Consider the following 24376-nt stretch of genomic DNA (forward strand, 5'->3'; position numbering starts at 1 on the left):
ATTTTAAAAACCCATTTTAGTATATTTATGAAAGACCAAAAATTCAAATTTGTTGAAGTGATTTAGGGAAAAATTTGTAAGCAAAGATTCTTATTACTTAATTCTAATAATGGTTAAAAACAACATCAAATCATTTTTAGATATGTCTAAATTGATCTTAATATAAATCTTTCAAAACTTGTCATGATTTCATGGGATAATTACTTTTTTTTAAAAAAAATAAATTAAAAAATCATGCAGCATACATGCTTATAAACATCTAAAGGTCTTTTAATCCGTTTAATATGAGATTGAAACACTTCATACGTGACACTATAACAAATGTAATTAATAACCTTATTTAATTAGAAAAAAAATCATGAACAAAGTTGTCCTTTAATCCAACAATTGCAAGTTCATATTAGCAAAGAGCCAGCAATGATTCCATAAAAGAAGAAACCACTCTCATGAAAGGTGATGGACTTTCTTGATGTAGCTTAGCTATGATTAGCACTTTGAAATAACTATCATCAATCATTCACCCCCACACTACTTTTAACCAACAAAAATTGAAGCAAATATTTTTAAATAATATTCCATTAATGCGGAATTATCATGATTTTTTTAATTAAAAAATTGACAATATTTAAAAATAATTAAAAAGATAGATCATTCGGTATTAATCATTGAACCGGGGTTAATACGTTTGTTACGTGTTCATCTAATTAAATCAGATAATTAGGGCTTGAATATATTATATGGAAGTAGTAATTTTTGAGAAATAATTGTGGAAATAAAATAGAGAAAAATGATAATCACATGAAAAAATAATTTAAGAAAACATAAAAAACAAAAGCAACATTAAAGATCATTAAAGAAAACAAACGGTCAGTGTCAAAGCCATGACATGAATGGATGGCTAGGATTTAACCAATCACCCGCCACCTTAAATCCCCATGGAGGAACAATCATCATCGTCATCCTATTTAACACATCAATTCTTTTGTTCCCAACCATAAGGTTACTTTCTCTCTTTAACTCCAAAAAGTTAAGCGTTGTTCGGCCTTTCTTCTCTCTCTCTCTGTGAAACTTTCACTGAGGTACTTTACTTCTCTTCATCTTTTCTCTGCTCTTTTTACAGTTAGTTTAGCAGTAGCTTGATGGGTTTTTAAGGTTGTCCTTTTAAACCTTAAAGAATCTCTTGTTTGTTCCTTGTTTGATTCTTATATTGTTCTGACAAGGATCATTTCTATCTGGGGTTTTATATATACATATATATATATATTCATTTCCTTTATTCATTTTCTGAGTACATGTTTGTTTTTATGTTTTATACTGTCCCAAAAGATGATTTATATATATATATATATATATGTTATGTACTGTCCAAAGATCTTATCTTTATGTCGTATAGAGGTCAAAGATGCTATTTTTTGTTATTATGATGTCCGAAGATTTCATTTTTATTTTGGATCCAGATTTCTATATGTTTGATGCTATACTATTTTGACGTTTTTAGGGAATTTTGAGAATGAAGAAACATAATAGTTTGTAGTTGTAAAGCTGTTGTTTTGTGGACAAGTTGCAAGATAAGAAGAGGGGAGGAGTTGGCTTTGAGGTTGGACTTTCTGAGTTTTCTTTGTGGTTGTTTAATGTTGCACTTGAAAGTGAAGAACTTTGGTAGTTCAGAATTTTGGATTTGGGTATCGGTGTTGGTTTCTACTGTGATATTCCTTTATAAAATATATTGTCATGGATCGGTCGTTGAAGGAACTTTACAGTTCTGTTGATAGATTCAGAGTGAACGATGATACTGTGTTGGCCTTATCTGGTAGGAATTTTGATGACAAGTTTCAGAAAGAAACTTATGTTGATATTCCTCCTTTGCAACCTGCTCCAATGCTGAGAAATTTAGCTCCTTCCTCGAGCGTGAATGAGGAGGGAGATTCACATGAGGATTATGATTTCAGTGATGTGGTTCTTAAGTACATTAATCAGATGCTTATGGAAGAAGATATGGAAGATAAGACCTGCATGTTTAAAGAGTCCTCAGCAGCACTTCAAGCTGCAGAGAAATCATTTTATGAGGTTCTTGGACAAAGGTATCCCCCTTCTCCCAAATATGAATTGAAACCTTTTACTGATCAAAACCAAGAAAGCTTTGATGACAGTCGTGATCAAAGTTGTTGGAGATGTAGTAGTGCAAGCATTAGTAGTAGTAGCAGTAACTTAGTCGATCTTGGGTGCAACCATGATTTGGGTGAGCAGAGGTCTTCATCCTTTGCTTCTCAGGCCAATTCTCAGTCATCCCATAGCTCAGGGAACAGTACTGGTAGTGGCCTAGATGGCTTTGTGGATTCTCCAGTGAGTACTCTTAGGCTTCCTGAAATATTTAGTGATAGTGAGTCTGCCATGCAATTTAGAAAAGGGTTTGAAGAAGCAAGTAGGTTCCTTCCAAATGGCCGGAGCCTGTTTGTTGATGTGGAGAGTGATGGATTGTTTCTCAAGGAGGTAAAGGAAGAGGCTAAAGGTGTGGTTGATAAGGCAGAGAAGAATGAGTTCTCACAGAATGGATCAAGGGGAAAGAAGAACCCTTATCCTGAGGATGTGAATTTAGAGAGTGGGAGGAGTAACAAGCAGTCGGCAGTTTATACTGAATCCACTGTAAGCTCGGAAATGTTTGATAAGGTACTATTAAATTGTCAAAGTGTAACTGACCTTCGCAAAGCTTTGCAAGATGAAACAAGCAAGAATGTGCAGCATAATGGACAACTGAAAGGGACTACTGGTGGAAAGGCACGTGGGAAGAAACAGGCAAGTAAAAGGAATGTGGTGGATTTGAGAACTCTCCTGACCCTTTCTGCACAAGCTGTTGCAACTGATGATCGGAGGAGTGCAAATGAGCTGCTGAAGCAAATCAGGCAGCATTCTTCACCTATGGGTGATGGAATGCAGAGGATGGCCCACTATTTTGCTGATGGCCTAGAGGCACGCTTAGCTGGCTCTGGGACCCAGATTTACACTGCTCTTATCACAAAGCCAACATCAGCTGCCGATGTTTTGAAAGCTTACCATCTGTTTCTTGCTGCATGTCCTTTTAGGAAGCTCTCAAATTTCTTCTCAAATAAGACAATAATGAATCTAGCAGAAAATGCACCTAGGCTTCACATTATTGATTTTGGTATTCTATATGGCTTCCAATGGCCTTGCCTCATACGGCGTCTCTCATCTAGACCTGGGGGACCGCCTAAGCTAAGGATTACAGGGATTGATCTTCCACAACCAGGTTTCCGCCCAGCAGAAAGGGTTGAGGAGACAGGGCTCCGTCTTGCAAACTATGCAGAGACTTTCAAAGTCCCATTTGAGTTCCATGCAATTGCACAGAAGTGGGATACCATTCAAATTGAGGACCTCAGGATTGACAGTGATGAGGTGCTTGTTGTAAACTGCATGTACAGGCTTAGAAACCTACTTGATGAGACTGTGGTCGTGGAGAGTCCAAGGAATAAAGTTCTGAACTTGGTCAGGAAGATGAATCCTGACGTTTTCATACTGGGAATTGTGAATGGTGCCTGTAATGCTCCATTCTTCATTACAAGATTCAGGGAGGCTCTCTTCCACTATTCCACTTTATTTGATATGCTTGAGACTAATGTGCCCCGTGAAATTCCAGAGCGGATGCTGATTGAGAGGGAGATATTTGGGTGGGAGGCAATGAATGTCATCGCATGTGAGGGTGCTGAAAGAATTGAGAGGCTTGAGACATACAAGCAGTGGCAGGTCCGGATTTCAAGGGCTAGGCTTAGGCAGTTGCCATTGAACGAGGAAATCATGAAGACAGCAAAGGAGAGGGTGGATACATGCTACCACAAAGACTTTGTAATTGATGAGGATAACCGGTGGTTGCTTCAGGGGTGGAAGGGACGAATTGTTTATGCACTCTCTTCTTGGGTGTCTGCCTCTTAAGTGCATATTTGTTACTACTCATAGAAGGCAAGGTCTTGTAAAATGCTTTGTGGTTGGATTGCAGCCTTTGGTGCCTATGATTTCATGATGGATTTCACATATACGAAGATGAGGTGCTGACTTCCTATATCATTGTAGATAAAATCTCTCCCTCTTCTGTCTCTTACAGTCTTACTTGCACACTCACTTACATGCACGCATTTAGATATAAAGACACAAATGCAGAAAAATATGCATACTGATCTTGCCATTTTTGTTGCATACAATGGATAAAAAAAACTTTATATTGACAATTATTTACTGTATTTTCTGAACAGGCTATGTAAGTAAGATCTTGCTAGGGCTTTTTCTCATGCTGTTGAAGACTTCAATCGGAGGTGGCTTCCTGTTATTATTTAGCAAAGCATGAATGCATCATTTACTAATTACTATATTGCTTTGGCAGTTACGTTATGGTCTGAGTTAATTACATGTATGTTCATATTACATAAGAAGTACTAGGGAATAACAGCAATGGTAATGGCTTTTACACCCACATTACCTTAACGAAACAGCGATGAAGTTAGGTCAAAGCTAGCAATTTAGGGGAATGTAAATGCTATTTAGAATCTCTTCGACATAAAGTAGTTGCTTGTTGTCAATTTTGAAGAGGTTATGGAACTCTCTTTGTTTTACATTGGGTCTCACATTTCCTTTAAGCAATCAACATCCTCTCTGGGGATTCAAGTTATATCTGCTAATATTGTTTTCAACGTGGGGGAGAAGGGTGTTTAGCTGCTTCACGGTTGTATATGATATTGGCTATAGAATTCCAATGAGTAGCATTAACATACAACACTGTTTAGACTTTCCTGCCATTTTCTTAATGGAAAAAAACAAACAACTTCGATGTACCAAATCCATTAACAATATCTGATGGAATAGTTAGTGAAATGGGCCCCATCAACATATCAATCCTGAGATCTTTCTTTCTACAATATGAAATAATGACAATTTGTTGTGAGGAGTCAACCTCTAATTAAAAAGTTGCTGCTCATGCTTCGCTCTTTTATTTAATAGTTTTTATCCTGTAGCTAGTGGCATTGGTGCATGCATCTTACTCGGCATTATCTCCATCACTGTCATGTTCAACTGCATCAAAGATTAATCCCTGCTTTTATATTAGATTATATATGTTTTAGACTTGATATTGTGGAGTGTTGTTATCTGTGAGTGGTAGTAAGACTTTATTGATTACCCTTTATTTAATGTATAAGTATGCCTAGGATTGGATGAACAATCCCAAGGTCTTCAATAATTACCCACTCATAGTTGCTGCTTACCAGGACCAATAATTTAAGGAGGAGGGCGGTTGAAGAATTCCTTTTGTTATTAACCAATGGACAGCAAGAAAGAGTCATATGCACTTAAATTTATTAGATGGTCAATGCTTACCAGGGAACTGCTGGTGAAAATTTTTCAGTCAAAATAGTTTTAAAATTTATACGCAAACAATGCATCATGTTGTTACAAGTAAGGTTGTAATCAGATTTACGCCAAGATTAGGCAGTCGTAGTACATAAATTCCGTGTTTTAGAAGTCAAATGATGTGGTTTATGGTCATATAATCAAATTCTTCCTTGTTAATTAACCTATATAGTACTAACCAATCTGTTGTTAGGGAGAGAATTGTTTTTATGCTGTAAATGCCATCGTTTGATCATTTGATGTCATGCATTATGTACAAGGAAAGACTAAAAATGCCATGTCTAACATTTTCCATGGGGGAGTTTACCAAATCCTCATACTGAAGAATACTGTACATGCCATTGGTACTATACCTCAAAACCAGTAAACATTCTCCTCATACTTAGGGTTCGGCTCTCTTCCGGTACTTTTCATTTTTTGGTATAAAAGTTTTCGATATATGATTAGATTTTATACACGCGTAAGTAGTTTGCGTAAAAAGAAAAAAAGACGATGTATCGAAAAATAATAATTAAAAGAAAACACTGTTATTATCCAAGTGAGGTGGTGATTTGAGAGGGTAACAAGAATAGCATAAAAGCCAGTACCTCAACAATTAGAAGCAATCAACAAACATCAGTCATCAGTCATGGTCATGGGAATTTGATTTCGTTTTCCTTTCTCCCTTTGTTAAGGAATCATTTGGTGGACATGCCTAACTGCCATATACATGCGAACCAGGATGAACAATGTGGGATTTGATGTTTAACCTTTAGCACAGCTTTTAATAGGCTTTATTGTTGATCAAAATTTGATTGATTAAGATGGATTTAACAATTGATTTAGCTTCTTCAAATTAAAAAAAAAAAGATTTATATAATTAAAAAATTAGTAAATAATTAAAGCTATTAAGCATTCATATATTACTATATCTCAATATACATGTATATATGGATTTTAATTTTTTAACAAAATAAAATGATAAATAATAAAAATATCAATCCAACAGAGTTTAAATAAATGGAAATGCTGAACCGGGTCGAGAGGAGCATCCCCAAACCTATCCAAGAAAGGCCCACCCATAATTACAGGACTAATGGGCCTTAAATGAGCTTTCAGGCCTTTAAAGAAAAACTGAGCTTAAAACTCTTAACAGGGTTTAACTGAGAAGACGGTTTTAGAGATTTGCTGAGAGAATGAGCGGAGCAGGAGCACCGGATTTTTTCTACAGGGAAGCTCAACGCCTTGGCTATGTTGCTCGTTCTGCTTTCAAGGTTTCTATTTTTATTAACTTCTCTTTTTCTTTCCTTTTTGTTGTTGAATTTTTTAATCATTTTTCTTGCTTGATTTTCAGCTGCTGCAGATACAGAAGCAATATAAGTTGATAAAGCCAGGTTCTGCTGTTCTTGACCTTGGTTGTGCCCCCGGTGCTTGGCTTCAGGTTATCCTTTTTCTCGGACAAGTTTCTTTCTTCGATGGGTATTTGTTCTTTTCTTAGTTCCCTTTGATTCTATGGGCATTTCATGGTGTTTATAGGTTGCTTGTCAGAGCTTGGGTCCATTGAAGAATGGTGGGGCTGTTGTGGGAATTGATCTTAAGGTATATTCATTTCTTGATTGATTCATTACTTTTGGGGCAATAGTGTTGTATTTGGTTTGATTGTAATGTGTAAAAAATGTGGGGTTTGCAGAACAGAAGGTGAAGGTTCCTTCTGTTCACTGCGATTCCAGGGTTCAAACTGTATCGGCTGATGTCATGAAACTACCCAAGCAACAAATTATGGAACTTTCTCCTCAGGTAGTATATGAATTTTTATGTCTATTATCAGCATATACAACATCTTAAAATTTACACCTCTTAAGAGTTTTTGCGGGCTTGTTAGAATTTGAATGTTTATCCAATTAGCCTTTTGAAGTGATTAAATGATGTTTGTTAACTGTTTTCATATGTTAATCAACCATATATGCAAATAAAATCAGGTTTACAAATTTCTTAAACACTGTTGAATCCTAAGTTGTCTTTGCACTATGGAAGATATTCAGATTTGATATCATAGTGATGATGTTAAACCAAACTTGGCATCATTTGTGGCTTTGATACACTTTAGAGCAGCTAGAAAGAAATTATTCAACAAAAAAGATATATCTGGTATTAAGGGGACACTATGAATGCTGTAGGGGATAAGTTTGGTAATGAAACTTGCTGCCCTGATGGAAGGAGCAGCCCTTTGTTTCTAAAAGGTTACTGTTCACTTGTGTCCACACAAAGTGAGTCCCAAGGGGGTTCTTCTGTTTGTCTAAAAGGAGTCTCTTGGACCTCTTACAGGTGTGGTTGGTTTTGTGTTTATGCAGAAAAAAGGGTTCTCGGTTATACTTTCAGATATGTGCCCCTTGGTTTCTGGAATTACGACTAGGGATGCAGCTTTATCCTTTGAGTTAGGTATGCGAGCACTTGATTTGGCTGTTGGTAGAGCTGCCGACCTTTCAGAAGATAATTTTCAAAGTGAAGGAGAGTCATACACTCCTGGTCCAGATGATAATGGTGTACTGCTATCCAGAGGGCATCTTGTCATTAAGCTTCTGGAGAGCGAGGATATAAAAGGTGGAAATCTACTTTGTAAAACAATTATTCTGTTTTGCTACCATTGAAAGAAATTTACTTCTCACTTTCTTCTGGCTGTTTGCAGAGTTGTGCCAGATCTGCAAATCACTCTTCAAAAAGGCATCATGGTCAAGGCCAAAAGCTACAAGATCATCATCTAGAGAAATTTATTTAATTTGTCAAGATTTGCAGTCATAGACAGGATCAGTTTATTTTTTTGGGTTGGTCTCTTCTTCAAGTTCCAACAACCAGCAGCCAAGATGAAGCTATATCTGCCTAATGTTGCTGCACCTTATGTTCCAGCCATTTTCTAATGCTGTTGTTAAAAACTGAGAAAACAGGTCATATCCAGGCTCATTTCATTTCAGCTGCTCAGCTCTCATCATCATGTCCCAACAACCAGCTGTAGAAACAAAGCCATGCTAATTTTCTTGTCATTTGTAATTTTGTCAATGTAGCCGGATAGACAGGTCTTCTTATAACTTTTGTTGCACATAGGGTATTTCTGTATGTCTCAATTGTGGAAATGTGAGATGTTGATGGTGTTATTAATTTGTTTTGAGTTGTGATTGCATGGAGAAACATTTGTGCTTTCAAATATCAAATACAATCTATTTTAATATCTCAATTGTTTTAAGAGAAAAAATAAATGATGTATCCAAGAAAGGTAAGCTGTGCTTCAATAAAATCTGCAAAATAGTGAAAATTTCCAATTCTTTCTTTCTTTCCTCGTGTGTCAGTGCAATCAAACAATGTAAAGCTATGATTACTTACAAATATCAGAAAATGAAACAAAAATATACAAAGATACATTCAAATCCTATCCCTTTTGTATTTTTATGTAAAAAGAAAAGAAAAATCCCTTGGTTGCTTTTATGGCAGTGTTTCCATTTACAAAAAATTCAAGTGTCATCGAATGTAGGTTCGTCCTAATGACCAGAGTCCTGTATCTTTGACCGGTGTCTGAAAAAGAAAAAAAAGGGCATTGTTAGGAATAGTTGAAGAATCTAATGAAAAAAAAAAGGGGTCAAGAACTTGACCAAATATTCCATTCTTACTGGTGTTTTCACAGATGGGAAGACATTCCAAAACCTCAAAGTCTCATCCCCTGCTCCTGTCACTATGGTCTGCATGATGAGTATGCAAAGATGGACGCAATTAGTATATTTTATAAAATGAATGCTTTTATATATGAGGGTAACATAATGCTGTAATGATCAAGGAATCATTAACCTGTCCATCGGGCGACATAGCAAGGTAGAGGACTCGAAGACTATGGCCGGTTAGAGTTGCAACCTAGAAAAAAACAAAAGGGGCAACATAGTTTGGTGCTTTTGCAACAAATGTAAAAGAAGGATAATAGTGGAAAAACATTTTATTGCTATTACCTTTGCCATTGATGGATACTTCCATACCATAATCTGATTTTGAGAATATCCATGAGTGCTAACTAGCTCATTCACATTCTTACTCCATGATAGGTTGCATACCTGGGGGCACAACATTACGATTGAGTAACTGAGCAAGTAGCAACACAAGCATGCTCACAAATGAAATGCGATGAATAAGAGGTATAATTGCAAAAACCTGGCTCCCTGTGTCTATGCTGTTCAATTGATGGCCATTGGTAGTGTTCCAAAAGCGGATACATCGATCAGCAGTTCCACCACCTGATGCAAGAAGGTTGCTCTGGTGGGGTGACCAAGCAATGGCTTTGACAGCAGCTGTGTGTTCTGTCAATTTAAGAATTGGTTGCTGGGAATGCTGGTTCCAGACCAACAGCTGGTTACCAAGAAAACCGATTTTGAAGTCAGCAATTTCCTATATTTACTCAGATAACAAGAAGGAAAAGAAATATTAGAAAGAAGAAAAACCGAAAGGGGGAATGGATTGATGATTACCTGATTGTCATTTCCACCTGATGCAAGCTCTCGGTCATCATGTGACCATTTCAACCCGCAAACCTGATGGATTTGAACAGACGGTTATCTCATTTGTTAACAAATGACCAGTTAAAATATTCTTCTAAATTTCTGTTTAATGAATAAAGAGTTAATGCAGTGACAGAAAGTATTGATAAAGCTTTACCTCAGATTTGTGTCCAACAAGCTTGCTGACATAGTCACTTGAAACTCGAAGATCATGCTGAAGTATGTTGCGATCCCTGCTTCCTGATGATAGTATTCGTGAATTCCAAGCCAAGACACCAGTTCTTGTTTGATGGCCGCCCATGGTTCTGACTCTCTTGCACTGAGTTCCATCCCATACCTATAACAAGAACCAAAATGCTTAAACTTAACTGTGTTGAAGTCCACCCTATGGATCAAATTCAAATATGAAGAATTATTATCTGATGGATGCAAAGTTTGATATAAAATCGACACTTAGCTACCTGAACTTGACCAAGATTTGTACCAATGGATATGTAAGAACCTTCCCGAGTCCATTGGACACCACACACACTGTCATTTGGCCCCAAATCACACAACTTTGTTACCTGAGAGCAAGATAAAAACATGTTAAACAGTTCACACATTCATTTACCGCCCTCATAATTCAAAGAAAAGACCATTTTCAAAGGCAATTCAGTATCAAATTCTTCAATGGTTTCAATTTTACAGATTGAAGCATCCAAACTTACTTTGCTATTTGATGCAGTCCATAAATAAACACAAGTACCCAACCCAACTGCAAGTACATTCTGTGATGACCAATCAACCAGGTTCAAATAGAAGTCGTCTTGAAGTGACGGCGCATCCAGGACCTGCAATCATTTAACAATTTGACTATATTATCCTAATTGATTGATTCACTCCAAAACTTTGAAAGAAAAAAGGTTCAACTAATGCAATATAACAATGTTCTATTTAGAGTTATATGACCTTACAGTTCTTAAAGTCCCCAACTATGAAAATTTATTGCAACATGGCTGGCAAATAACGAATGAATTACCTTATGGGGGGTCTTGGGCACTTTCCGTGGAGGCTTGGGAGGAGTAGAGGCCTCACTAGAGAACCCACTATCCTGGCCCAAAATGGAAGGAGAATACGGAGAATTAGGTCCAGAATGCTCAGTCTTGAACCTTAACATGTTCTTGTTAGGACTCATAGGTGAACCTTGACCTGCAGGAGAAAAAGAACCAAAATCAGAACCAAAAAGTTCAGATCTCAGAATCCTGGAATACGTCTCATTTCCTCCTTCTTTAGCCGGTGACTCCTTCTCTATCAACCCAAAAGTGTGTAGCCTTGAAGAAGATCTGCATGGAATAAACCTATCGCTACAAGTTGATGATTTCGACGATGATGGTGAAGTTAAACTCGATATCATCCGTGGAGAAGATATCGAAACTGTACGAAACGAAGAAGAAGAACCGGAAAAAGTTTCCAGCCGAAGTGAAGTTTCATTCATTCCAGCAGGGAGGTTTAGACCACTTTTTCTCCTTTGTGGTGAATCCATTTTCTGGGGGTTTCTTTGATCTTTCTGAAGCTTTGAGTGCTTGAGAAAAATGGGTTTCTCTTGTTTTCAGCAAAGAAGTTGAGAAATGGAAGATTTGAGAGCAGGAAAAAAGGCTCCCCTTCGGTTTCAAAAAGAGTGTTTTAGGGGAGCTGATTTTCCTGCCTTTTTTGGGAAGCCTGAAGGGGAAGGTTTGCAACGGTCAAAAAATTCTTTTCTTTTTTGGTAGGATGGAGAGGAGCGGTATGTTTTATATGCTTGGAAAAAAGGGGAGAGTAGGTGGGATAGGGAAGGGAGTAGAGATACTGTCGTTTTACTGTTTAGAGAATTAAAAACGACGAGGTGCGTGCAATTATAGTAACGGTCATTTTCATGAACAAATCAAAGCTTATAAGAGCTGTCGGATTGGCTTTAGTTACCATGTAAATGCCAAATAGCCGTTGCTTCTGCACATTTTTTATTGTTCCTTTTGACCCTTTTTCACTCCTCTATACCTGCCCAAGCAGCATTAATGGATTCTAGTTTTATGTAAGCCTTTTTCGAGATATGACCATAAACCATCTCAAGGAAACATCTTTGATTCTGATAATGATTAATGAGAAAACTAGAGAAATAGCACCGTGTGCATGAAAGTTCATAGTTCGCAGGAAACATGTCAAGGAATAAGGTGTTGGATTCTAGTTCTTTCCGAAATGGGAATCTATCTACTAGTACGATCTTATCTGAAAATAAATTTATAATGTGTACTGCAGTTGATATCTGCGAAGCCAGTCCTCTCCCTTCTCATAATAATCCAGCCTACTGAATGTTTGTTGTGGGAACTGCAAGTTGGCGGCGTAAACAGATGCACCACGCCATGCATCAAGAACTGGATCTAATGCTCTTACCACCTTAATAGGTGACCCACATGGTCGAAGCATCCGGATTCCAGCTTCCAAGCGCTCACTAATACCAGGAAAAAGACAGCACCCACCAGTCATGAAGACTGAACTGGTCAATCTATCCTCCAGAGCCCCATCCTTAGATGGCAACCTCCTTATCGAAACCCCAGTCATCTCATCTAAACCTGCTTGATCTATCCCAACCAAGTTGGGGTGGAATAATATTTCGGGACATCGAAACCTTTCAACCCCAAGCACAATTTGGTAATCTTCCTTGGTGAGTGGACGAACACGTGGTGCCTCAGCAGTAGCTGGTTGTGCAGGTGTTAATTCTGGTTTAGGAACAAATGTTGGGTCTATCTCCTGCAGAAACAAAGATCAATGAAGTGATGAGTGATTCATCTTACACAATAATTAGGAGAATTACAAATTAATTTAATACACAACAGGGCAAATAAATTGACCTGGAGCCTAGAACAAACACGGGCCAGCTCTGCTTCATCTACATCTGCTCCATCATCATCGTCATCATTATCTTTGCTCATTAGTTTGTAGAGTTGCCAATCTTCATCCTTGGCACCAAAAGTATCCTCACCCTTCCCTCGGTCAAACGCTGCTGTAGTTAAAAGGCGCATCCTTTCCCTCTGGGCAGCATTCAATCTTTCCCCGCGCCCAACACCCCCTGACAAATTATTCCCATTTGTATGGCCTCCATTTGTCTTGAGTCTTTTCCGCTGCTCAACCTTCTCATACAGTTCTATGTATTTAGTACGCATCTGTTCTAGATAAAGTTCAGGGTTCTCCCTGTTATAAGGAAAAGGCAATAAAAAAAGCAAAAGTACCAGTCAGAAAAGCAAACTAGAATCCCCAAGCCCAACTATCTCTCTACCAATTCGAATTAAATGAACAAATCTTAACTTTAACTACATGGGGCTGCTCTTTTCTCCTCACCTCAGCCCCCATTTCCTAACAAGGTCAAAATGAATGTGAAGAAGGAAAAAGAAAAATATACTCATCAGGTTGACACATACAAGCGTCTTTCTTCATCTTGTTGATTTTTCTTTTCCCGTTCTAATTCTTCTTCAAAGCGTTTCTGTTTAGCTCGCTGCCGGCCCTCTGTCGTGGTTTTAAGAAAAACCTGCCTCTTCTTTTCCTTGATCTGTCACAAAAATATAGTCAAGGGTATACACTATCATGAATTTCAGGCAAAAGAAAAACATCATCAATGACAAGAAATCTAACAAAAATAATGATGTAGTTCATTTTGAGTAGGCCGACAATTACAGTCCCCAAGGCCTTCTTAAATCTTTTGTTTGCTTCTTCAAATTATGACATAAAACACTTTTTCCCATAAATCCTGACTGCATCCAACTAGTTAATCTGATGTTTTATGCATTTGCCTAACAAAGCAAACACCAAAACGGTGATGCAGATTAGCCATTTGGTATTAAAGGATACCTGCTCAGGTGTAAGCACGTTATCAGGAACATTGACAAGAGGATACTTCTCGCTTGTAGAAGAATCTGCCTTCTCCTCATTTTCAGCTTGTTCAGCCTTTCGTTCACCTTTTGCTTTTCTTAATGATTGTGACACTTTCATCAGCGTAGATTCTATTTCCTGTTTAGAAACATAACCGGTCTCTGAAAGGAAAGACTGAATTTCTTCCTGTTGAACATGTTCAAGTTGCTGCAAAAGAAATTCCAATCCATGCAATTGATTTTCTAGTTCATTTATTCTAGAAGACCTCTTTGCTTCAGCCATTTCTCTCAATCTTTGACCTTGTCTTTCCCTTATAGCAGCCTTTCTTGCAATCTCTTCTTCAGAAGGAGGTTCTTCCATTGGTGGTGGAACCCATGGGAGCTGCCAACACCTGGATTTATCTTCAGCTTCCTTGCCCCCTTTCTGTCACAGTAATTGAACTTTCAGCCATTGCAAAAAGGATGGCAGAAGAAAAAGCTAAGTCATTACCTGAAATAATTGAGCTTCTAAAGCATAATCAAGTGCAACATAACAGTGTTCCATCTTCAGATCTTCAACCTTTTCCCAAGTGAATCTAGCCCTATTATAAGCATTTAAAAGACATTATCAGATGTTCCATGAAACAGGTCCTATTTGATTCTGGCAACTTAGCTGAATTTACACTCACATGTGATGAGGATACTTAAGTGAAAGAAGTTGCTTCAAATAGTCAGTGACATGGTATCCACCAATGTTAGTTCGGCAGCATCCTTTGTAAACAGGCTCACCATCAACAAACTGAAGCCAAAGGAAACCCACATCATAATAAATGAAAGACAACCCAATCCTGAACCTCAATGCTAGTCAAATCTAATAATGCATTGTATCAGTCACATTTCCCAAACCCCTATTCTTTGGTCTATAACATGATATACCTTCCTAAGCCAGCCATGTACCAGACCACTGAAAAGATTCACCAAAGGGATGTAGTGAGATGCCGATGCTAAACATTTTTCTGATACTGACATCATTATGATGACGCATTAAAGAAAATTCCTCACGGAAACTAATTTATCAAGTCATCCCCATTAATGCCAACATGCTAAAAATGCTCCTAAACCAAAAAATGACCACTCAACTTTGCAAATATATGCACCAAAGGTAAATATGAAGTCTATAAAACATACTGGAATGACATGAGTTGTTGTAAATCCCGGGTAGATAGCTAGACCATCTTTGTCACAAATTCCATGCTGTTGATTATATTTATAGCTGAAAGCAGCATCAACACCAAATGCTGTAATCACATACAGAAAAACTCATACATCAGAGGACATATATATCACTGGGGCAAATAATTTCTCAAGACACAATACAAATGACAAGTATTAGCCCCAACTAATAATAAAACTTATTTCGAAGAAACACTTGGGCCCTACTCATGTGGGCAAGACCATGTATCCCTCTGGAAAACAACTGAGTCTGATAGGTAACATTAAAAATTTTTCATAGAATTAAAAAGAGTGCTTATACCTACTGATGGAACTCCATAAGTCTCAAAAAGAAGTTCTGCCATTTTACTACGAGACTGAACTGGGTTGCACACACATTCTGTGATCAGGACAGGATGATCAATCTGTTCTGCCCTCAAATAAACAACAAATCAGTAAAGAATAAATCAAAATTGAAGCATTAAGTACAGCACACAAAGTATTAATACTGGAAATGGCAGCCAATAAAACAATGCAGCACGAAGAACAAATGACAAACAAAGTTCAAGTCTTTTACAGGCGTGCAGATGTTCAAAGACACATTAAGTTAACCTAAAACTAAGAGCTGAAGATAATCTACATATTGCAAAAGCATTCCTAATTAACAACACAAGCAGATGTAATTCAGGTCATTTAGGAGATGAGAACAAGAGCTGTAAACTTATCATTGTACCCGGGATCCATTTGCACCCAATCGATCAAAGGCAAAGTCAAGAATCTGTAAATACAAGAACAGAGCGTACAAAGTTAGCACGCACCCAATACTCAAAACAAATAAGTAAGCATTACAATCACTTTAACAGCCAATCCAGGCCAACTCTTATCCGACATTCCCAACCTGCCAAAGGCATCTCTTATTTTACATTCAAACCCCAAATTTTAATTCGCTCCTTCATACAATTCCATACCAAAGAAAATAAAAAAGGAAGGATATGTTAAACATTTTACATACATATTCCATGATTTCAAACTGGAAAACAACATTGCTATCGAAAGCGGAACGAGGGCCCGAACGTGTGCAATCAAAATGTCTCAGTAAATTAGTATCATGGTCACCAACAATTGTCACAGTTTCCCCTGCAACACCCAAAAAGAAAAAACATAATTTAACCTTAGCTCCACTACAATTTTCAGTTTTTGGTTTTGCTTGAGAGAGAGAGAGTACCGTTGGATTTGTGGCGAGGTCTTTGAACAATGTTACGAAAAACAACCCGCGGCTCGTTCTCTCCTGCCCAGCTGTGAAATGCACAAACACAAGTGAGGATGTAAGTAAATAAAAAGAAGAAAGTTAGGGTTTGGTTTGGTTTGGTTTGGTTAAGCTACCCGATACGAAAATAGGAAGCGCCATTGTCGATGACGATGGGAGTTGAGGAAGGAAACAGATCGTAATCCGTTTGCCTTTGTATTTTCGATATGAAAGGCATTTTTGGTTATTGCCTTTGAATGGGGAAGAATGAGAGTGCAGGGAAAAGGGTTTTTTCTGAGAGTGAAGCGGAGAGACGGTGGAGAGTGGGACTGTAGAGAATAAAGAATACACTCTAAGATAAAATAAAAAGGTTGGCAGAGAAATCAAAAGCGGGGATAGCTCAGTTGGGAGAGCGTCAGACTGAAGATCTGAAGGTCGCGTGTTCGATCCACGCTCACCGCAATTTTATTATTATCATTTACTTTTAATTATCCATGGTTAAATGGTTTAATTATCATTTACTTTATAATTATTATTCTTATATTTTATTTCATGGTTTATGGTCTATTATAAGTCTAAAATATATATGGCTAAAACTTATTTTCTCTTTATTTTCATGGTTTATTATAAGTCTAATTGCCCATAAATATTGATTGCAAAGTAAGATTAGTATCAATAATTTCCTAAAGCTCTTATGCATATTAGCATATTGTAAAACAGTCCTAAGATAAATTAAAAATAATACTCCCAAATTGACTGAATTTGAATATATAATAATATTGTACCCAAATGATGTGAAATCCAAATTTGTTAAATCAAAATACGAGCCTAATTTGAACCAAATTAGTATTTTTTTTATGACATACTACTTTAAAAAATCTATAAATTATTTTAAAAAATTTCAAATAAGTTCTTAATATTTATTATGTTTAGTCAAACCTTTATAATTTTTTTGAGTCAAAAATAGATATTGACAAGTAATGGTTGATTAATGATTGTTACTCAAAATGATATTTTGATCATTTGTACTCATATGATATGCTAACTTATAGTATCAATAATTTCCTAAAGTTCTTATACATATTAGCATAAAATAGTACTAAGATAAATTATTAATAATACTCCCAATTTGACTCAATTTGAATATATAATGATATTGTACCCAAATGATGTGAAATCCAAATTCGTTAAATCTAAATATGAGCCTAATTTGAACCAAATTAGTATTTTTTATGATATAATACTTTAAAATATCTATAAATTATTTTAAAAAATTTTAAATAAGTTTTTAATATTTTATTATATTTAATCAAATCTCTGAAATTTTTTTAAGATAAAAATAGATATTTACAAATAATGATTGATTAATGATCATTAATTAAAATGATATTGATCATTTATATTCATATAATATATTGACGTGCTATAATAGATGGTGAGATGATCACATTATTTTCATCAACACATCATATCATTTATTTTGAGAAATTAACATGTCATGTGGATTGAACACATATACTATTATTGAAAATCATATGACTAATGAAAGAATGAGATTGATTTAAAATTTTACATAAAAAGTAATTAAAATGTAATTAAAAAGTAATCATATAAATTTATAAATTTATTTATTTTAATTATATACATAATAATAATAAATTAAAAATTGAGTGATAAGAGCCATTACCATCTTGACACAGTCAGTGTTTTAATAAAATTGAAAAAAGGAAAGAGTAGAGAACTAAGCAACGTCGAATTCAGCCTAGCCAACTTTGTCCACTAACCGTATAACGAGAACCCAGCCCACGTAAAAACCATTAACGAGGATCAGGGAATATTCAAACCTAACCATCAACTCGATTCTGTCCTCTTTATAAGTCACTTCAATCGGACCCAAATTCAACACGTGAACCAATTTCCCACCACATGAGCGCACCCTAACTTCTCAAGGGCCCCACGCCGACAGAAAGAGACCGAAAAAGTCGGTGTTTGAAACGTCAAATCAAGGACCACGTGTCATGCCACGTAAGTTTTAAATCTGACGTGGGATCCACTTCAGCTAGAGCTTTTCGTTTTCCAGTTGCTTCCACCACACGTTTAGAAAAGTCAAAGAAACCACCCCAGCTTCCCTATGAAGCCATCACCCAGCAAAACTCTCTCGTATAAAAACCCCTCCAAACCTTTCATTTCCTTTCCATCTGTTTCGTTTTTGTTTCTCTGTTTTTTCTTCTCTCTGTCATGGAGATTTACGAACACGAAGAAGGATACATGACGCCTAGGGGACCGATACAGACGGTTTCTCCGCCTTGTCCACCAGCTCCGAAGAAGAAACGACCAGTTCACGGGAAGGTGGAGCCTCCGAAGGGTGGGTTTTTTAAGCCACCTGGTCTCGAAGCTTTGTTTTCAGATTTGGTGCCAAGAGAGGAAGCTTGCGTTTGAAGCGAATGTTGTTGTCGTTTTTGGTGTTGTAAATTCCACGTAAATTAAATTTTCTTTTTTTTTTATGTAGTAGTCATATTTTGTACAGTTTTTTCTTTTTCTTTCTTTTTTTGGTTTCAAGCTTAATTGAAACTGAAAATTTGAAATATTTTGTTATTAAAAGCCTGTTTGGTCTAATTTTTTTTAATTTAAAAGTGAGTATAAAGCTCTTATAAAAAATAATAATTTTTAAAATTAAGTTAAAATTGTTGGATAAATTTTTTTTATAAGTTATAATTTTGGTTAAAATTATTATAAATGGTATTTTTTTTAGAGAGTTATATTGTAATTATTTCTAATAGATGAGAATATTTTTTAAATAAAAATAAAATTTTTTTATATTTTTTTTAAAAAATGAAAAAGTTATGCATAGGAGTTTTTTTAAAAAGTCATTTTTTTAAAAAATTTTTAAAATTTATATTCAGTATGATTTTTACTTTTAAGAGATAGATAACTTGAAAAAAAATCAGCTCAAACGAGCACTAAGTGATGAGTAATAGAAATAAAATATGATTATTAGTTTAAATATTATTTTTTTAATTCTTTATTTAATTATTCATATTTGATAAAATTTTAATAAGACGTGTGCCTTGGGGTTATTTGATTAAGAAAATTTTTTAATTAAATTAATGGAAAGGGTCATAAAAATTAATCAATTTATTTAATTAATTAATCAAATTAAATTAATTAATTCGACTTTTTTTATAATAGATATTAATATACTGAAGTTCAATTTTCATATTTTAATGTTGATTACAAAATAAATAAAAGTAAATTATTAAATTTTAACATCATAAGTCTCATAACATTAAAATGTTCCGATAATCAAGATTATAAAATATTAATATGTTATATATATTATTATATGTTTTTAATTACGATAATATAAGTTCAATGATTTCCATTTATTCTTAGTTTAATATTTAAATGTTGATTTTTTTATATATAATAATTATCATCAATTAAATTTGTTTGTGGCGGTTTTTGTGTATATGATAAGATAAGGATGCATTTTGTTTATATCTATTTAAGCATATTAATCTAATTTAAAGTTCTTTCAGAATTTATATTTCTATTATTTTAATTTTTTCCTTATTTTGACTTCAAGTTACATATTAGCTAAAGCTATAACTCTTTTATATATTTTAAGATATTTAAAAAAAATACTTACCATACATTTCAATAACCCATAAAAGTAATAGGATTACAATTAATCGTAGATAAGTGCTAATTATAGAAAGATTATCTTAAAATTTTGATTGATTAAACTTAATAAAAAGATTAGCTTAAAATTCAGTTAATTGAAACAATTTTTAAAATCAAAACGGATCGAATTAACTGAATTAATCAAATTAATCGAACCTTTTTAACTGATTTGTACTTACCCCTAATTTCAACCAAGTTTTTATTTAGTGAATTAAAAAGAGAACTTACCTAACCAAATAAAAAAAAAATAGGTTTTAATTATTTGAACATAGAGAGAGAGAGAGGAGCTTATATTGGGTTTGAGAGATTGGGGCTTTGAGAAGTTGATTTTTCAGTTGGGCTCAAGATTGGGCTCAAGGTGCTCTTTGGACCAATTAAATGCTTTGTTGGGTCGAAATATTGGGCCTATGTTAAGCCCAAACTCATTTATAATGTTATTTATTGATCATGTCAAATTTTTCAATTTTTTTTTCATCCAAATATAAATTGAAAATGAACATTGAAAATAATAATAATAATAATAACAAAAATAAAAAATAATGTGAAGATCAAATTGGAATATAATTTTAAAAACAATTTAATACGAGATATGTAAAATCACTTAAAATTGTGTCCCGAATCAATATTGGGTTGAATGTTCTTATTTTATGAAAATTTAATCACGATAATTAAAAAAGTTTTTATTTATTTAAACATATTTTAGTGTAGATTGAACTTAATTCAAGTGACATACAAAAGAAAACACTTTGATATGAATGAAATATTTTTACGATCTTATTCTATCCAAACCCTACTCTTTTTTTTTAGTCAAAATCGGAATAAGTTTGGGTTATGCTAAACCCACACTTGAAAGACAAGAAGAAATGAAGGGGATAATAAAGGTCATGGAAAACCTTGAAAGGGAAAGTTAAGTTTGGAACATAATTGTACGAAAGTTGGTGACAAGGTTCACTTATTGAAGCGTACGAGGTGTACCAACGGTCTGGTCCAGTGCTGCTAGCTAGTCCTCTATCTGTGGTTTGGCATTCTTCGGCCTTATGGGCATTGGATTCTCTATTTCAGGTGATTTTATGGGTCCCTTCTGATCCAATATATTCCCTCTTTGATATAACAGCATGTTAAGTACTTGTGCAGCTTTGGAAATTCAATGGATCGAATCCAGTAAAATTATCTTTGGTTAAAGTGAAAAGGAAATTAATTTTTTTTTATTTCAATTTGTTCGTGTCATGCCAAAGTTTTTTAAAAAAAAAACTCGTGTTTCAATTCCACATCATGCTAGTCTTTTAGAGAGAGATTAATAGTTTTGTGAAAGTAGTAATGAAGCAAACTCAATCTGGCTTCGATTGACTTAAATACTTTCAAAAGAAATAGACAGGGTTATCGATGATAACGATGCAATAAATGTCATGTTAAGTATTTTAAAAATATTAAATAAAATGTTTCAATCTTATATAAGACAAATAATTTTAAAAAAATTATGAGTGTTTGTGTTGCACACTCTATGGGATTACTTTTTTTAGGCAAAGGTAATAGCCCGATGATACTAAGGGCGGGATTAAGGGAGTAGAAACAGGAAAACGCTTGGGAGTATAGTACATGAACCTTATGAGATATATACCAATAATGTAAATGCAATGGGAGCTTGCTGCTCCTTCTGACCTGCACAATGCTGAATCCAGCTTTGCGCCTGCGGGTGAACGAATCCCGAGTCAACTAAGAGAGTACTGAAACTTTGTATAGGTTGCCCAAACTTTGCTTTAACCAGTTTTCCCTGCCTTGACACGTTCACAATTCCTTTGTGTGGAATGTGGAGCCCTAGCTAGTCTGATATATCCCTCCCTCCATTCTTTCAAGAAAAGATAAAGAAAGAGGTGAGAGAGAGCTCACTGCTGATCAGCTGACAACCTTATAAGACATTTTCTTAGATGAGTAAATGCATGGCGTCATTGGCATCACATCAAGATGGAACAATATGCTCAGAGAAATCCACACCCAAAGCTAACTAGGGACCAGAGCATTGCTTTGCATGGCATCATCATCATCATCATAAAACAAAACAAAATTATCACCATCAACATCATGCATGTGATCACAGTCATGCACTCATTAAAAGAAAAAGAGAAGTAGCCTCCATCAATGCACTGGTAATTTGACCAAAAAAAAAATTGGTATCAAATGCCAATAGAAAGAGATGACTAAAAATGGGTACAATTGAGCGAGTGGTTTGTTTACCTCGATCAACAAGAACCCCACAGTTTTGTTTTCGTAAAGATCTCACTATCGTCTCCATCACTTAGATTCCCCTAAGTAAAAGCCCAATCCTTTTTTTTTCCACCATCTGTCCATGATAGATGTGATTCCATTTGGCATGAAGAACACACGACTACCAAAAAATTCTTTCATAAATTTTGTACTGTATTGGCAAATTTCAACACCCAATGCCACAAGGAAGAGAGTTTTCTTCATGCTTTCATGATTTTGGTTAAAATATACAAGCAATTAAATAGAGATAAATTATTCATTTAATCACTTAATTTTTGCATGATCATTCAATCATTATTTTTAAAAATTATTGATTATTGGATGTGATTTTTTCACGTCAGTTAATTTTGATCATGTAAAACATTTATATCTAATCATCTGTCATGTGATTAATTTACTTTCTTATATGTTTTGATTATATTTTAAATATCTAGAAGAGAGCCTGCCAAGAAAAATTATATAGTTAAGATTCAGTTTTAAATAGGCATAAATAGTAATTAGAACCCAAGATATAGGAGCCAAAAGGGGTCAAGAAAACAATGGATGAAAAGGGCGAGAGATGGCGTGTTAAAGGGAAAGAAAAAATGGCAGCTGAATGAAGGCTATACGATGAAATAGGCTAAGAACGTTTGGGCTTTCCATTTATAGAAACCTATACATGGATGCAATGCCTCCTCCTGGTGCTGCTGCTGCTGCTGCTGCTTAGTAATGCAATATATCTAAGGCAAAGCTTCTCTGATCAGCGGAATTTCTGGGCTGTTCTCGACAAATCATTTCAGAGCTGGGTTAGGCTGCTGTCAAACCAACTAGATTAGGGATAGCTTATGTAGTTATTGTTTACTTGTAAAGAAAAAAAGTACATGGGAGGATTAATGAGTACGAGTGTAATTAATTAATTACTAATGATTTTTTTTTAATTTTTTGCCTTTTTTTCCTTATATTTAACAAGTCTATATACAAAGCATTACTTTAACATATATGATTTAAGATATAATTATTTCATATAAGAAAGAACGAAACAAATCAACGTAAGGGTGGATCTATTGTTAAGATATTTTGCAAGATACAAGCAAAACGATGTCGTTTTATTCGATTTTTCAAAATACCCAATGTATAATTATAGTACCGAATTTAGCAATTTTAATTAATATAATTGTTATAAATTTTGCAACTTAAAATTTTGAAAAAAATTTGAAAAATTTGGAATCCAAGTAAGTTGGGCTTGCTATTTAAGTATTGAAAAAACAAATAATCAAAAATTTTTTTAAAAAAACTAACTATTTAGGTGTGAATTTGTAGCCATGGATTTTTCTTGATATATGGAAAGATTAATAATAGTTTGTGTACGTCGAATATACTGTCCACAAATAGCAAATTAAATCGATTAAATATTTAGATATTTGATTTAATAATAAATATATATATATTTTATTTAAATAATATGATTTCTAATCTATTTGCTTTAAATTCAATATATATATATATATATATATATATATATATATATATATCAAGCTATAGTTGAGGAAAGCAACTTTATTTTGAGTTTGAAAGGAGAACAAGGTTGTAGGCCACCAGAAATACACGTAGTCCCCACACAATTGTGAAAAAGAAGATCCTCTGCCAAATCAATGTGGAAGCAAAGCAACACTCTCCCTTTCTTTTTCCTTCTATTTTCTTATATATATATATATTTATATATATATAACCCTTTAGATTTTTTTTTGTTTTTATTATCATCAATATATCACTTCAAAGAGAAAGCAAGAAGCTCTGATTTGACACACCAAAATGGAGAACGATAGAGAAATTTTGATGTGGAAGCATGTCACATTATTAGACTAATGTAGAGGATAAGTATTAGAGTTAACCTAATTATTTGCCAATGAGAAATCGGTTGAATCGGTTAATTCGTTTGCTTATCGATGATGAGAAGTCTTAAATTTTCGAGAGTTGATAATTTTTTGTTATAAGATAGAAATTGGGATAACCGATTTATCTCGATTTCATTGACTGAAAAAAAAAAGACAAATATTTTCTTTTTATGATATAAATATTATAAACCAATTTTAATAACTTTACTCAAATTTGCCATGCCTGGTCCTCTCAGCAACTGATACCATGCTTAGCTATTGATGGGAATGAAAATAAATTGCACATTTAATTTGGAAGGTGAACAAAAAATGACA

General features: G+C 34.7%; 3 protein-coding genes, 1 non-coding gene and 1 pseudogene across 7 annotated transcripts; 3 read left to right on the forward strand and 2 right to left on the reverse strand.

Moving 5' to 3' along the window:
- Positions 1-944: 944 nt before the first annotated feature.
- On the forward strand, positions 945-4619 carry LOC110425168 (scarecrow-like protein 14 pseudogene; annotated as a pseudogene). The gene is made up of 3 exons (XR_016351811.1): positions 945-1079; positions 1499-4058; positions 4263-4619. The product of XR_016351811.1 is annotated as a scarecrow-like protein 14 pseudogene (transcript).
- LOC110425172 (FtsJ-like methyltransferase family protein) lies at positions 3939-8546 on the forward strand. 2 transcript variants are annotated; one of them, XM_021439993.1, is made up of 8 exons: positions 3939-4079; positions 4263-4322; positions 6548-6665; positions 6746-6832; positions 6928-6990; positions 7087-7188; positions 7743-7992; positions 8078-8546. In XM_021439993.1, the coding sequence occupies exons 3-8, from the start codon at positions 6588-6590 to the stop codon at positions 8188-8190; spliced, it is 693 nt and encodes a 230-aa protein (XP_021295668.1). In that variant the 5' UTR covers positions 3939-4079; positions 4263-4322; positions 6548-6587; the 3' UTR covers positions 8191-8546. The 2 variants fall into 2 exon arrangements, with proteins under 2 accessions (XP_021295668.1, XP_021295670.1); XM_021439995.1 differs by having other exon boundaries at positions 3984-4058.
- A 143-nt stretch (positions 8547-8689) lies between these two features.
- Positions 8690-11717, reverse strand: FZR3 (FIZZY-related 3). Its single transcript, XM_021439992.2, has 10 exons — positions 10945-11717; positions 10634-10756; positions 10385-10489; positions 10081-10260; positions 9894-9956; positions 9580-9774; positions 9381-9482; positions 9226-9288; positions 9051-9119; positions 8690-8955 (listed from the first exon to the last, which is right to left on the reverse strand). Exons 1-10 carry the CDS (start codon positions 11446-11448, stop codon positions 8902-8904), a joined length of 1458 nt encoding a protein of 485 aa, XP_021295667.1. The 5' UTR covers positions 11449-11717; the 3' UTR covers positions 8690-8901.
- A 290-nt stretch (positions 11718-12007) lies between these two features.
- On the reverse strand, positions 12008-16539 carry ARP5 (actin-related protein 5). 2 transcript variants are annotated; one of them, XM_021439991.1, is made up of 12 exons: positions 16379-16539; positions 16221-16291; positions 16008-16132; positions 15729-15773; positions 15318-15420; positions 14972-15081; positions 14473-14582; positions 14295-14385; positions 13785-14228; positions 13358-13485; positions 12791-13130; positions 12008-12689 (listed from the first exon to the last, which is right to left on the reverse strand). In XM_021439991.1, exons 1-12 carry the CDS (start codon positions 16477-16479, stop codon positions 12180-12182), a joined length of 2178 nt encoding a protein of 725 aa, XP_021295666.1. In that variant the 5' UTR covers positions 16480-16539; the 3' UTR covers positions 12008-12179. The 2 variants fall into 2 exon arrangements, with proteins under 2 accessions (XP_021295666.1, XP_089641268.1); XM_089785142.1 differs by lacking the exons at positions 16221-16291; positions 16379-16539 and having other exon boundaries at positions 15318-15425; positions 16008-16077.
- Positions 16540-16630: 91 nt separating this feature from the next.
- Positions 16631-16703, forward strand: TRNAF-GAA (transfer RNA phenylalanine (anticodon GAA)). Its single transcript has one exon. It is a non-coding gene; the product is annotated as a tRNA-Phe (tRNA).
- Positions 16704-24376: the final 7673 nt, after the last annotated feature.

The sequence above is a fragment of the Theobroma umbraticum genome, unplaced genomic scaffold, assembly GCF_002168275.2.
Source record: "Theobroma umbraticum cultivar Fairchild unplaced genomic scaffold, ASM216827v3 scaffold_81.0, whole genome shotgun sequence".
NCBI lineage: Eukaryota > Viridiplantae > Streptophyta > Magnoliopsida > Malvales > Malvaceae > Theobroma > Theobroma umbraticum.

Bases quoted from the DNA above. Each gene is read 5' to 3' on its own strand.
- LOC110425172 (XM_021439993.1), top strand. From the start codon at position 6,588: ATGAGCGGAGCAGGAGCACCGGATTTTTTCTACAGGGAAGCTCAACGC. The intron at 6,833-6,927 runs GTTATCCTTTTT...TGGTGTTTATAG, and splicing joins CCCCCGGTGCTTGGCTTCAG to GTTGCTTGTCAGAGCTTGGG. The intron at 7,993-8,077 runs GTGGAAATCTAC...GGCTGTTTGCAG, and splicing joins GGAGAGCGAGGATATAAAAG to AGTTGTGCCAGATCTGCAAA.
- FZR3 (XM_021439992.2), bottom strand. From the start codon at position 11,448: ATGGATTCACCACAAAGGAGAAAAAGTGGTCTAAACCTCCCTGCTGGA. The intron at 10,757-10,944 runs GTAATTCATTCG...AAATGATTGCAG, and splicing joins TGCCCAAGACCCCCCATAAG to GTCCTGGATGCGCCGTCACT. The intron at 9,775-9,893 runs GTAATCATCAAT...CTTGGTAACCAG, and splicing joins CAGGTGGAAATGACAATCAG to CTGTTGGTCTGGAACCAGCA.
- ARP5 (XM_021439991.1), bottom strand. From the start codon at position 16,479: ATGCCTTTCATATCGAAAATACAAAGGCAAACGGATTACGATCTGTTT. The intron at 14,583-14,971 runs GTATGTTTTATA...CTTTGGCTTCAG, and splicing joins CAACAACTCATGTCATTCCA to TTTGTTGATGGTGAGCCTGT. The intron at 14,386-14,472 runs GTGAGTGTAAAT...TGCTTATAATAG, and splicing joins CTTAAGTATCCTCATCACAT to GGCTAGATTCACTTGGGAAA.